General features: G+C 39.6%; 1 protein-coding gene across 2 annotated transcripts; it reads right to left on the bottom strand.

Moving 5' to 3' along the window:
* Nucleotides 1–1,909: 1,909 nt before the first annotated feature.
* On the bottom strand, nucleotides 1,910–12,953 carry LOC132838686 (platelet-derived growth factor subunit A-like). Of its 2 annotated transcripts, XM_060859202.1 has the most exons (7): nucleotides 12,451–12,953; nucleotides 10,881–10,977; nucleotides 7,124–7,231; nucleotides 6,466–6,653; nucleotides 3,444–3,564; nucleotides 3,154–3,263; nucleotides 1,910–2,474 (listed from the first exon to the last, which is right to left on the bottom strand). In XM_060859202.1, the coding sequence occupies exons 1-6, from the start codon at nucleotides 12,541–12,543 to the stop codon at nucleotides 3,184–3,186; spliced, it is 687 nt and encodes a 228-aa protein (XP_060715185.1). In that variant the 5' UTR covers nucleotides 12,544–12,953; the 3' UTR covers nucleotides 1,910–2,474; nucleotides 3,154–3,183. The 2 variants fall into 2 exon arrangements, with proteins under 2 accessions (XP_060715185.1, XP_060715186.1); XM_060859203.1 differs by lacking the exon at nucleotides 3,154–3,263 and having other exon boundaries at nucleotides 12,451–12,952.
* Nucleotides 12,954–13,414: the final 461 nt, after the last annotated feature.

A 13,414-nucleotide genomic window follows, 5' to 3' on the forward strand; every position in this document is an offset into this window, starting at 1 on the left:
TTACTTTACACAACACGCTGACATTATGAAACTCCACCGCAAACCGATGTCAAGCCGCTCCAACTGTTTGGGGTTCAGGCTTCTACCCACAAACGAACACATATCCTGTTTGTTGTGTTTCTATACGCCGTGACCAAACGCAGCTGGTGGTGATGTAATGATTAGCATTTGGTGTGTAAGCCTGTTACCAGTGCTAATTTAATTACACAGGCTGATTACATGGCTCTCTGTATTAGGAAGCACTACATCCTGCTTTAGTTTTTTTTTCCATCTTTCTGTTTTTCTCTCTATCTGTCGCTCTCTCCATTATGTGTGTGTGTGTGTGATTATAGGCTTTACTGTCTCACATCAATCACACACACAGGTGTGCTAAGCCCAACTGCATGACATTAACTCACAGGAATCCTGCTCTCTCTTTCTCTTTTTTTTCTTTTAATTTCCCTTATTTGACAGTTACAACATTCTCCAGACCTAAAGGCGTCTTTTTTGCCCTCTGTGACTTGTACATAATGATATGTACTGGCTATGACAGATTTTTTTTTTTTCGCATGAGCCTGCTACTAGAGTATTTATGGTAGGCGTGATACTCCAAAAATTATGATAGTTTCTCCAAAGTATTAATACCTGACTGATGCACAGGATTTCTCAGGATGAGCAGAAGAAGCTCTCTGCTTCACTACTGTATGTGGAAGGTCTGACTGAGTAAATAAACGCATTGTATTGTGTAACTCAACTAGCTATAACTAGGTAAACCTGTGCAAACTGCGGTTAGCCAAATTGATGAAGTTTTCCACAGTTTATTTTCCCTGACTAAATAATGGTCACTTGATGATAGCAACTACAGAAACTATGTGTTATTGTACATGATGTAAGTAATTGCACTGGTTTTAAAAAGGTAGGTATATAATGACAAAAACAATAACAAACAGACTTCTCAGGCTTCTTATCCAAGCTGAGGTATACTGCGAGCCTTTGCTAGGTAACTAGCATTAACAAATCTGTGTTCATAGTATAAACAAAAGCTAAATAAGAAACTAACCATCAAGTTTACAGCTCTGCATATCAATATTTATACCAGCGTGCCACTATTACATTACTACTAAGACAGTTAATCACAGGTTTATATTCATAACCACAATCGTTTTTCATGTAAAAAAGAACCTAAGAAAGTCATGTGGCAGATCTGTTTAGTGTGTAGCAGCGTACACAGTAAGCAGCGTATACAGTAAGCAGCGTATACTGTATGAGTTTTAGAGGGCTAGCGTTGTCCCAACTGGAACACTGGAGGTTTTATTATAATCAAAAGTACAAGCAGGTTCCCGGATGCTGGCAAACGATGTCAGACACACCTAATGCAATGCAGCTATCATTAGCATTAGACTACGGTTTTAAAAACACTCAAAAATAAATCACACAACACGGGATAATATAAAAGAAGTTTTTAAGATGTCTTGTCCACCCGAGTGTCGTCGGCCATTTTTTTTTATTTTCTCATCCAGCATCAGTGTCTAGTAGCCCCACCCCTTCTTTGCTATGTAGTGAAAGCTGCCTACATATCAAAGAAGTGCACAAACATTCAACTCCTGAATAAGTGCATCCTACGGCTCTCCGAAGTTCACTTTGTCTTGTTGGAACTTTCAGTGAACAAGTTTTGAGATATGAGTTGTTTCAGTATGACATGAATTAAAAAGAGTGTAGGTTTGACTGTTTATAGCTGCTATAGCATAAGCGAGAACTGTAACTTGCTTCTATAAAAGGATTGAAAGAACAATTTGTTGTTATTTAAATCAAATAACTTTCAAAGCTTGACAGAAATCAGCACTGAATTACAGCAATTCAGATTATTTTCAGGCAAATGATATGCTACAGTAAGATCAATGATACTGATATAAAATAAACAAAAAATCGGTGCACTTATAAATAGTTTATTAAAGGCTATTACTGAAGGCTGTTTTTTCTACTACTGTACATACAGCAAATGAGTCTCGATAGAAAATGGGGCTACAAAAATAAGAGTGTATACTGAAAAAAAGTGTTTGCTGGAAGAAAGGAATCTTGCTATAGAAGTGAATAATTGTGTCTGTCCATTATATGCTAGATCCGAGATCCAAGCTGGGACCGTTTGGTATGAGCGTTCAGACTCCACGCTGAAGCACCACGCAGGAAAAAATGCAGTCTTTATAATTTCCCATCCATGAGGCAAATTTCCTTTGTTTCTAACTTTTTTCTTCCTTTTCTTCAAAATAAAGTCCAAGAGACGTCCAGTCTAAAAGTCTGAAAAGTTCGGCGACGGTCCTTTTAGCTTAATCCAGGCCAGGTGAGTGGATGGCGGTGATTGTTTGCTTGGGGCTGCCTTCTTGTTCGCTGATGTCAGATGGAAGCAAAGATTTTTGATTGGAAAAGATGGCTGGCCTTTCTTCATCACCGCATCACCACACACTCCGCAACATGATCCAGTCAGATTCACCGTACATCTGTGGAGGCGAACACACACACCCACACACACACACACACCACACACAGTTGTATATTACTGTGTTTAATCTAAACTGCGTTGTTAACCTCAGCAGTGAAAGGGAATTGTTTAGCGTTTTAGTCGTTTATGGGGGAAAAAACTTGAATAAATTAAAGTATCAATTAATGATGCTGGAACATTCAGGTCATTTTCACACTTGAGGGTTTGTTTTTTCCCTCAAACAAAACAAAACAAAACCCTGTTTCCACATGGTGAGAAGTGAAATCTGTTTCTGGGACTGAAACAAAACAAAAACAATAAAAAAAAGGTGTGTATGTGTTTTTGAGCTTGTGCATTTGTGTTGATTTCGCTTGCACTTAGAACAATGCAAAAAAATGTTCAAGTAGACGTGAGCTTATGAAGCCCTGCCCCGAAAAACGAACCCAGATTCAGTCCCTGGGTGAGCACTCAAGTGTGAAAATGCTGTTAGTCCTCCTCCTCACACTCGGTGTTTATTAGTATCCCAACATCATAACTAATTACATAGGAAACCACTGCAATCATCTATCTTTATGTTAACGAGTTACAGATAAAACCCATCAGCATCACAGAACCTTCCCTCCACCTGAGCGTCTGATTAGGACACTGATTGGTTGATTGGTAAAACGATTGCGCTGCCCCGTTTGCTCGACTCATACCTGCCAAGTCAGTCCGGTGGCAGTGTTACGTTAAGAACCGAGCGTGTAAGTTTTTTCTGACTTTTTTGCCTGTGTCCTTTTCCTCTTTTTAGCTCTCACACTAGAGTGGCCTGCGAATGGAGGGATGAAGGAAAATGAGGGCAAGAGAATGAAAGACAGTCTGGAGTATATTCAAACTGTAGAAGAGGCAGAGCAACAGTAAAGAAAGACTTGATGTTTGGTGTAACTTGAGGAGCCTGGCGAGATTAAAGGGGCTGAAGGAAATGGCGTGCGTTGGGGTGTTTGTGTACCTGTGTGTAAGCGGGACTCTGTGTGGTGTTTGGACATGCACACACACTCCAGATGATCCTCCAGCTGCACCTGCACCTCCCGCAGCTTTGGTTTGCGACGCACATACTCGATCTTAGCCACCTGAGAGAGAGAGTGAGAGAGAGAGTGTGTGTGTGTGTGTGTGTGTGTGTGTGTGTGTGTGTGTGTGTGTGAGAGAGAGAGAGAAAGAGAGAGAGAATCAAAGCTGTGTGAAGATTTTACACACACACACACACCTATTTATCTCTGGTTTTGTCGAAAGGTAAGTCCAGGTGAGGAAAATACATGATGTGTAGCATGATCTATCTTAAATGAGTTTTCTTTCTATAAACACACACACATATACAGACGCACATACACACACAAGCGCTCCTGAACTACTTGCACCAACCCCTGAAGGCCTGATTATACAAAACTCCATTCATGTCTCAACACACAAACACACACACACAACTGGAGAACAGCTCTGGAAAACACAGAAAGAGACAGACAGGCCCCGCAGTTCAAGCGAGGTTAACGCTATTGAACGCTCCCAAGGGGAAGTTTTGGCCTGAAACCCAGTAAGTTCAGCAGCCATGAAATCCTCACGTTCCTCCCTTCCTCTGCCAGACATATAAAGCCTTTTCCACTTGAGTTTAAAAACGTTTGTACAGTAGTACAAGCCGAGGAACAAGCGTCAACACGTCGGCAGCCAAGAGAAGCTCTCCTGTCAGGACTGTAAGCAAACTCAGGCTTCGAGTGCTTGTTGAAAGCGGTGTAATCAATTACAATAAATGTAAACAAACTCATTGGGTTGCTATTAAAAAAGGCTTAGCTCGAACACTGCAGTCAAACTTCTGCCCTGAGTGGCTGTCGAAAGCAATGCCATTGTCATTAGTGTTACCATACAAACTGTCACTGGTGACTTTAACATAAACCTGGACAAGTTTAAAGTCAAACTGTAACCAAACTAATTTTACTCGAGTTACAGCAGATCTCCTTTTACCTTAAGCAACATGCTTTTTAAAACTGGAACTAACACCAATATTTCAGTTTCTGTATAGAGCTAGCATCAATATTGTAACCAAACTGTTTAAGCTGCTGTTCCATTCCAGTTAAAGTAATGACACTGATTCTACTTTTAACTAAATCAACTTTCATTTGGTTACAAAGCTGATGCTTGTTCCCTTTGAGAGAAACTGAATGCACCAGTTGCAAAACTGTCTAAGCTAGTTTTTCTTTTAACAAGCACAATTAGCCACAATGTCCTGATGCTAGATGTGTACTCATCAATCCTTCGCAGTTTTCCTCAAAATTAGCTCCTACAACTGAAAATGTTGCAGTTCGAATGAATACAAATCATTTCTGTATAAAAAAAACTTCTCAGAACAGTGAAAAAACAAGACAGAAGGGACAATATCATTATGCTAAACTAATATTAACATGAGCTGGCTAACAAGCAACAGTCCTGTAACCAAGCTAACTCTAGAGTGTTAGCATTTTTACTGCAACCGAGCAAATTTCCTCTCTATTGAAATAAGAATTAGCATCAGCGTTGGAGCTAAGCAACGTCTATCTCTTTCTAGATACTAGCATTAATATTCTAACTAGGCTAATAAAGTGAGTCGTAAAAAATGTAAAGAATCGGAATGAGTAATAGGAGTAGAATTATCAGCTATAACATACTGCGGCTAGTTCTGTCCAGTTTGTCAGTATCCAAAGCCAATTACTTCCATGCTACCAGAAGAACTAGCATCCGCGTGCTATCTAATATATCTCTGTCAGTAACAATAAAAGCACTAGGATCAATCAGTGTTGAAAAGAGAAATATCAATTCTACTGTGTCAAAGTAAATTCCTTCAAGTATTAGCATCACTTGTGAATCTAAGCTAACTATCAGTCAGTGCTGAAAGGAGAATTAGCTTTAGAACTATGTCTAAGCTAGTCCTGTTAATCAGTGTTAAAAAACAGAATTAGCAACACTTCAGTGTCCAAGCTAACTCATTCAGTGTAGAAAAAAAAAAGATTTAACTACAGGTTATTGTATCCAATCTAACAATGTCAGTCTTGAAAGGAGAATTAGCTTCAATACTGTATCCTGGATAGCTTGGATACTGGATAGCTTGGATACAGTATTGAAGCTAATTCTCCTTTCAACACTGACAGGCAGTGCTGAAAAGAGAATTAGCTTCAGTATTGTGGCCAAGCTAACTCTGTCCATGTTGAAAAAAGAATTAGCCACAGCACTGTATGCAAGATATTCCTGTCAGTGTTGAGAGGTGAATTAGCAACATTATTTAGTCCAAGCTAATTCTGTCCATGTTAAAAGGAGAATTACCATCAGCTAATTCCCTTAGAGTTAAATCTGTACCGTATCCAAGCAACCTTTGTCAATGTTTGAAGTAAAACTAGCAATAAAAACTAGCGGCACCTGTTCCTGTGGTTTTTGTAGACGATGTAAATGCTTTTTACCTGTCTGTCCATCACAGAGCAAAGCTATAAACCCATTCTGCAAAGAGTTCGGTATATATATTAATAGCCGGTGTGAAGAACGGTGAAAGAGAAAGTGAGTGTAGGTTGCAAGAAGACGATATCTATCTCCGTCTTTTGTCCTTCGCTCGTGTAATTGCGTGTCAGGTTCTTCTTTTATCTGAGAAACACAGTTTAGTTGGCCTCACCTTCACCACAGAACGAGCTCGCGGATAAGGCAAGGAGCAGTGGGTGTATGAGAGTTTCTTTATTCGCTGGTAAAATGAGCACCATGCAGCTGTGAGTGTCTGAATGGATCGCGGAGAACGAGAGCAAAGGAAAGAAGAGAAGAGATAATAATGAGAAGGGAAGAAAAAAAAAAAGAAAATAAAGTATGCTGTATATCTGTGCTATAAGTATATAGTGGGCGTGTGTACACAGGAGAGCTCTCACCTTTGTACCTCCAGTGTGGTTTCTTGTATGTGTGTGCAAGGAAGTGCTTTGGCTAGGAAATGGTATGTGTGTGAGAGAAAGTGTGTGTGTGTTTCTCCTTACCTTGACGTTCCGGTGTTGTTTTTTGGAAGCATGGCAGCGCATGGTGCTGGTGTTGCAGCAGCCTGAGCACCGCATCACCTCTACGCATGGTGGCCAGATGAGGAAGTTTGCCGCTGTAGGGTCGACCTGAGAACGTGGGATCTCGTACACCTCCGTCCGAGTCTTGCATGCGGCCGGGACTGCTTCCTCTACACAAACACATACATCATATATAGACTTGGGCGCTCTAACAAACAGAATAATCTAAGCTCAAACTCATAACCCACTCGACTCGTTTCAATAAACAACCAAAAGACTTTCTATAAATTTTCGACATTTAAATAATGTGTAATATTTGAATATTTCGATTAGAAAAAGAAATCTGTAGTGATGGGGTTTGGGAAAAGTGTGTGTGTGTGTGTGTGTGTAAAAATATATTCCACACATACACTAATATTGCTGCATTCACGAGCCAGACAACACACATGACACACTCCGCTACACAAACACACAGCTGAATCAACACACTCTGCACACCTACAGTAATCTAACAGAGATTTGGTGCTTATCTAAGAAGGTTATTCAGTCCACACTCTGACAGGCTGCAGCATGATCGCTGTCACGTATGGAATCTCTACTTATTAGGCTCTGTTTGTGTGTGTGTGTGTTTGTGTCTTACCAATGCTCCTCTTGTGTCTTGGGCGTGTGTGTAAACTCTTGAGGTTGGCGTTGTGGTCGAGATGTTCTTTACTGTAGCGCCATTTAGCCTCCTGTACCACCTCATTCTCTGCACCAATCAGAACAACAGAACAAAATCAGTGTCCCTGTAAACCGGCAAATCAAGACCTGGCACCCACAAAGCATTGTGACAAAAAAATGTGAACACTATGTAAACATTTTTTTTGTACATTCTCCTTAGTCACTAATTAGAGCACCTTTATGGCCTTTATCAAGTAGATCACTTGTCATTACAGCCCCGCCCACATCATGTCAACTCTGGCTTAAGGCCATGATCAGACAGCACGCTTAAATCAGATACGAGTTTATGTTTCTGTAACCTGAGGACATGTGATTAGTGTGCTTTGACGAGCTTCTAGCTTTTTATTGTCGACCAAAAACCACATGAATAAGCTCGGAGTCATAAAAGATCATATTACGCATGTCTAGACTTGACAACAATTAGATATATATCAGACACATGGAAACAGGCCCGGGCAACAGCTGGCACGCTGCTACATAGGTCTACAGAACATGGTACTGGGTGCGTTTCAAATTTAACTTACATTTAAAAGCTACACACTAATTCATATTTAATTTTCTCTCATGGCTACCCTGACATTACATAGTTTGACTAAGATTATGCTAACCGTATACATTTTGTCCTCTTGTTATCACAGAGACTTTGTTATTTAGAAGAGTGCAAAAGTCACAGCTGTAAAGGTATAAACCTATAAACCGTTTATAGTTTCATTCCCTTTAAACGGCTTAAAAGTATCTGGTTTAAAACTTCATTATGTTTTTCAGGTTCATGTGATGGTTTAGATGCTACTTTTTTGGAAAAAATAAAAATTTGCTCTGTCATTTATGTTGCTGTTATATTATAATACATATTAACAGAAGCATGTCAGGTATAAAACATTAAAGTGCTGTTACCATGGAAACTATAAGGTATTACAGCAACAACTGACCAATTAAAATCCAGAATTTAACAGTGATGTGGAATAACTCATTATATTACTTTTTTGTCCAAACATATTTCTGTAAAGAAAAAAAAAAATAGGTATTCATAAATAATAGTTTACTGAAAGTAGTCAAAACAGTTATGCATGGGCAATAAGATCTCAGAATATTATTAGGTCTTTAAAGGATAATCATGATTATTACTGTGTGTTAGGAGTATTTTAATACTACTACTACTACTACTACTAATAATAATAATAATAATAATAATAATAATAATAATAATAATAATAATAAGCCGCCATATACTTTAAGTCACCGAGTGTCATTTACAGTGGCCTGATTGGAGTATTGCTTGAACATGACCAAAATGATTATGAATCTTTATGTTGCTCCCTGCTGCTCACAGGCGTCAAACAAGAATTTGAATTAAACAAGAAATCATTGAAAGGTTGTCAGTTCCTCCAGCCACCGAGACAGCCCCACTAAAATATGACCGTCGTCTATTTCCAGAGACAAGCTAATGCCGTGAATGGAGCTCAATGGAATTCCAGTGGCACCACAGTGGTGACTTTGACCGATTGAATCCAAATGGAATTTAACTTCTCCCTCTGTGTGAAGATTCTTCACTGGAAACTTTATCTGCTTTACTTCATACATGTAAAATGAGCCCAGAAGAGCAAGTCTGGTAAATAAGCAGGATCCAACCAGCAGATCCACTCCAGAAGTGAGGGGGTGGCCCTGTTGTCACGCCCTTCCCCGCCACCCCAGGAACCACCCCAGCATGGTATGGGGAGGCAGGGTAGCTTTGATTCAGTACTCTGAGCTGTACCCTGCACACTAGCTGAGACTTTCACACACTCGTTAGCAGACTCCAGAAACACACACCCTGAGGCAGTCTCACAGATACACACGCCTGCTAGGAATCCAACATGAATAATACATTACAGTGCTGGCATTCAGCCCTGCTAAGCTCATAAAGGCTGCATGACGACGCCATAATGGAGAGTCTCTTGACCTCCCTCGAGCTGCAGCAGTGCTACACATGCAGTCGTTTGCATTTCAATTACGGATCCACAGGGGAAATCTGAGGAGAGACGCCACTCTTCATGGATCTCTTTCACAGTTTTCTTTAACCAAACGCTCCTGAAGATCTGCTTCGGGTTCAGCATGAACAAAATGTTCTTGATTGGTGCAGAAATTTTTATGAAGTCAAGACGTTATGAGAGTTTCGTTTCTAGTTACTCACTGCAACTATTAAGAATGTTGATGGATATCAACAATGCACATTATGGGTAAATTGTCTATAGTCACGGATAATGGAAAGTACTTGTTTCCAATTCCTTTAAGGTTCTCAAGCAAACAATACACTACCCTTGTTTTGGTTTCTCCAATGTGTTGTCCTGCTGTGAGTGATAGTTAATGACAACTGTCATTAACCGGCACTGTTGTGTACTGTCATTATCCTTCTCCAAACCATTTGCTTCTCTTCTCAGAGAAAGACTCTTGCAATCGCTTGTTGGATACACAATCAGCACAACTGTCCAGTGACCACCGGCAACACCATCCCAATTACTAAATCCCTTCTAGTACTTCTGATTTTATCATTAACAGGATCCTGACATGTTGCAAAGCTGTAGCTAAGTTCAGGAATTCTTGCCTCATCAGCTCTCGCCAAAGGTCTGATTTCTTTTTGTGACTTTAAATCACTTCTTTGTTCTGTCTTGTCGTCACGCTTTCTTTCTCCAACACTGATTAATCTAGGGCGACAGAGAGGACCAGCCAAAATGGTGACATCCGTCAAACAAGTTCGCATGAAGGGAGTACTCTCGGCGCCTTGAGAGACAAGACAGAAGTGCCGGTCTCTGGGCAACAGTCCTTGAGGCGCTTGGCATCAACACAACTGGACAGTTATGTGAACTTCTGAAGACCGAGCCAGATCAGGGGCTTGTCCTTCATGAACACTTACATTCTGCAGACTGCTACATGGCTAGTACTTCCTAGATCATGATCTAGTCGTAATGGAAAAGTTACAACAGTTACAGTTCAAATGCACCTTGACATCATGGGGCAACTCTGACAAGAAGAGCGGATACCTTGTGCATTAAAAGCTAATAGTTTATTTGTAATATGTGTTTAATTAAAAGTACAGGCTTTAGGAAAAGTACAGACCTCAGAAACAGTACAGGCTTTAGTGTTGTTTGGGTTTATATACAATGGCCTATATAACGTTATATAGATATGCATCTTCTATGCAGTTTCCAGAAATGCATGTAAATTCAGGGCTCTACAACTGGGAAGTACACAAAGATCTAGGTACAGAATCATGAAGGATTTAGATAAAGAATAGAGAAATAACAAAGAACAAAGGTACACAAGGGAATAACAGACAGTGAGTAACAAGAACACACACAAATGTATACATAGTACGATAATGTAACAGAGGTGACTCAGGTGACCTAGTTAATGCAAGAAACCAAGGAACAAGAAAATGGAGGGGAAAACAAAAGTAAAATGACAACAAAGGCAGAGCTTTGGGTACTTGTCAAGGGACAAGTGTATTAGAGTCATATATTAACATACACTAGAAACAGTTGATAGAACTCTGCACTGGCTGCTTCCACAATGGAGAACAGCCAAAAATTCCCATAGCTCATGTATGATGTCATCTCCAAGATTGCAGTATGAAGTAGTCTCTTAATATCTGACGATTTAAAACAAAGTTTGCAAAATGTAAGAAACATAACATGTGGTACCTGCAGAGTGTAACTCCAGAAGCCGCTGGAGGTCACTCATGGTGCGGATCTCACTTTTGGACAGTCTCTCGATTAGTTCTTGAGGAATCAACGCCTCCTTTTAAAGGAACATTTGGTAAATTAGTATGTAATCACTGACAGCATATAGACCTAGCTCTTAGCGTAATGTCCAAAGTCATTAGAAATAAGAGAAATGTAAGTGTTTAGGCTGAAATGGGAGTCTCTCTGAACCAAATGTCCCTCAATTGCAGTACTTGAGTACCATTATGGAGCATATGTACTTCTCTGGATTATTTATACTTTTGGAAAACTTTTACTTCATTACCTTTAAAGGAGACTTTTAGACCCCACCACATTTCAGTACTTTACTAAGGTAATAAACTGCCTATTTTAAGCCTAAGTGAATGGCAAGTGGAAAAACCCCAAAGCACTGACTGTTACTTTTTATACTTAACCAAAACATTGGTAATTGTTTGGGTGTTTCTGGACAGACTAAAACGACTCATCAGTGTCTACCTATGCTGCATGGAAACTAACCTGACATTAGTCATACCTTGTAGTGAAAGAAGTATACAAACCTTTCACTTAAGGAACAGTAGATAAGTAGAGTCTACACATACAGTATAAGAAGTGATCGGTACTACATAAAACGCTGCTAGCCTACTAAACAATGGACTACACACATACTGTATATAACGTTAAAAGCACTTAGTATATTTGGGCCACTGAAATACAGTCTAAACACACTGAAAGGTGACAGCGCTAGATAATTACGATCTACTCACATAGTAGGTTATTAGTATAGATGAGTTTTTTTTTTAGCCTTCTCAACACACCTAGTTATATCGCTCTTATTATTAGATTACTAAACTATGGTTTGCATACTAGATTATGAGTACTAGTTAAGTATTATTAAAGTAAAAGCTAAAAGATAAAGCTATATAGACTATAGATATAGACTCTTAGGTTACTAACGTATGGTCTACACATATCTAGTACATTATGAAGACTAGATAAATACAATTAGGCTACTTTAATATCTACTATAATATAGTATATATATGTTTTGTATATATAGTACATTATTAGTAATAGATATGAGCTGTAGAACTATAGTCCACAGTGTAGACTATAGTTCTACAGTTCATATCTATTACTAATGGTAATAGACTCTACACAAATATGGTGACTTACTGGTACTCAGTGGATGCTATTAATTATTAGCCTACTGAACTCTACACTGTAGCATAGCATGTTGCATTAATTCCTATTGTTTAATTCACATTTAAGGGGTTGCTAACTGCAATCCTACAAACTTTGCGCAGTTATACTCTCAGGAGAAGAGGGTGCTTTAAAATGTGCTAAAATAAGTGCACATACTTGTACTTTAAGGATTGTTTCTGAAACGAACCCTTTCTGACTTTCTATGCATCTACCTAGTCAGCACACACGCGCGCGCGCGCACGTTAGAGTTAGACGTGACGGTATAATCGGGACGCGCGTCATGGTGGTGCGTGTCGCGGAGGCTCCGCGTGCAGGTGGAATGTGCTGTGTGGAAGCGCGTGCTCACCCCGGTTGCGGCGGCGGCGGCGGCGGCGTGCGGCACGGAGAAGCAGCAGCAGCAGCAGCAGCACGCGAGGAGGCAGCAGAGCGCGGCTCTCATCTCCGCTCTCGCGCGCTATCACTGCTTCCCATGGAGGATCGGACCGCACACACGGTCGCTGGCGCACAAGTCTCGTGATCCCCGAAACGCGATCGACTCGATCATCACGTTCCAAGTGATCAAAAATAAAGAATCTGCTTCTCCTTTAACTTCTCCGCATCGTGCACTGAGCCGTCAACGCGACTTAAAACAACAGCAACAAGAATAAAAAACAAAATAAAAATAAAAAAGGACCGAACACGAATCCTGTCGGTAATGAAGAACGTTTTTGCTCCTTGGTGTAAATCCAGAGTCGGGTCGCGGGGACTGAGGTGCGAGCGCGTGTTTGATGTTTGTTGTTCGGGGGGTTTTCCGTGCAGCGCGCGCGCACCGAGCTCCGTCTGGTCGTGAATGAACTCTGAACACTTCGTGTCTCCAAATAAAAAAATGTGACGGAGGCGCGCTCCCTTCAAACGCGCGCGCGCCCCCGCAGTCTCGCGCAGTCCACCTGTAACCTTCAGGAACTTGAAATCCCCCTTAATTAAGAACTTTTTAATTAATTAAATTCAATTAATTAAAAAAAGTCATTTATTTTGAAAAAGAAACAATCAAACAAAAAAATTTGTATATATATATATATAAATACATATATACACATATACATGTGTATATATGTATATATATATATATATATATATATATATACACACACACACACACACATATATATATATATATATATATATATATATATATATATATATATATATATATATATATATATATATATATATACGTATATATATGTATATATACGTATATACATATATACACACACTGTAGGAGCTATTTGTCTATTTTTTGTTTGTGTAATGTTAAAATTTAGTTTATT

This window comes from Tachysurus vachellii, chromosome 23, assembly GCF_030014155.1.
Source record: "Tachysurus vachellii isolate PV-2020 chromosome 23, HZAU_Pvac_v1, whole genome shotgun sequence".
Classification (NCBI taxonomy): Eukaryota; Metazoa; Chordata; class Actinopteri; order Siluriformes; family Bagridae; genus Tachysurus; species Tachysurus vachellii.

Bases quoted from the DNA above. Each gene is read 5' to 3' on its own strand.
- LOC132838686 (XM_060859202.1), bottom strand. From the start codon at position 12,543: ATGAGAGCCGCGCTCTGCTGCCTCCTCGCGTGCTGCTGCTGCTGCTGC. The intron at 7,232-10,880 runs GTACCACATGTT...TGATTGGTGCAG, and splicing joins TCTGGAGTTACACTCTGCAG to AGAATGAGGTGGTACAGGAG. The intron at 3,264-3,443 runs GTACACAAACAC...CTCCATTCGCAG, and splicing joins AGAGTCCCGCTTACACACAG to GCCACTCTAGTGTGAGAGCT.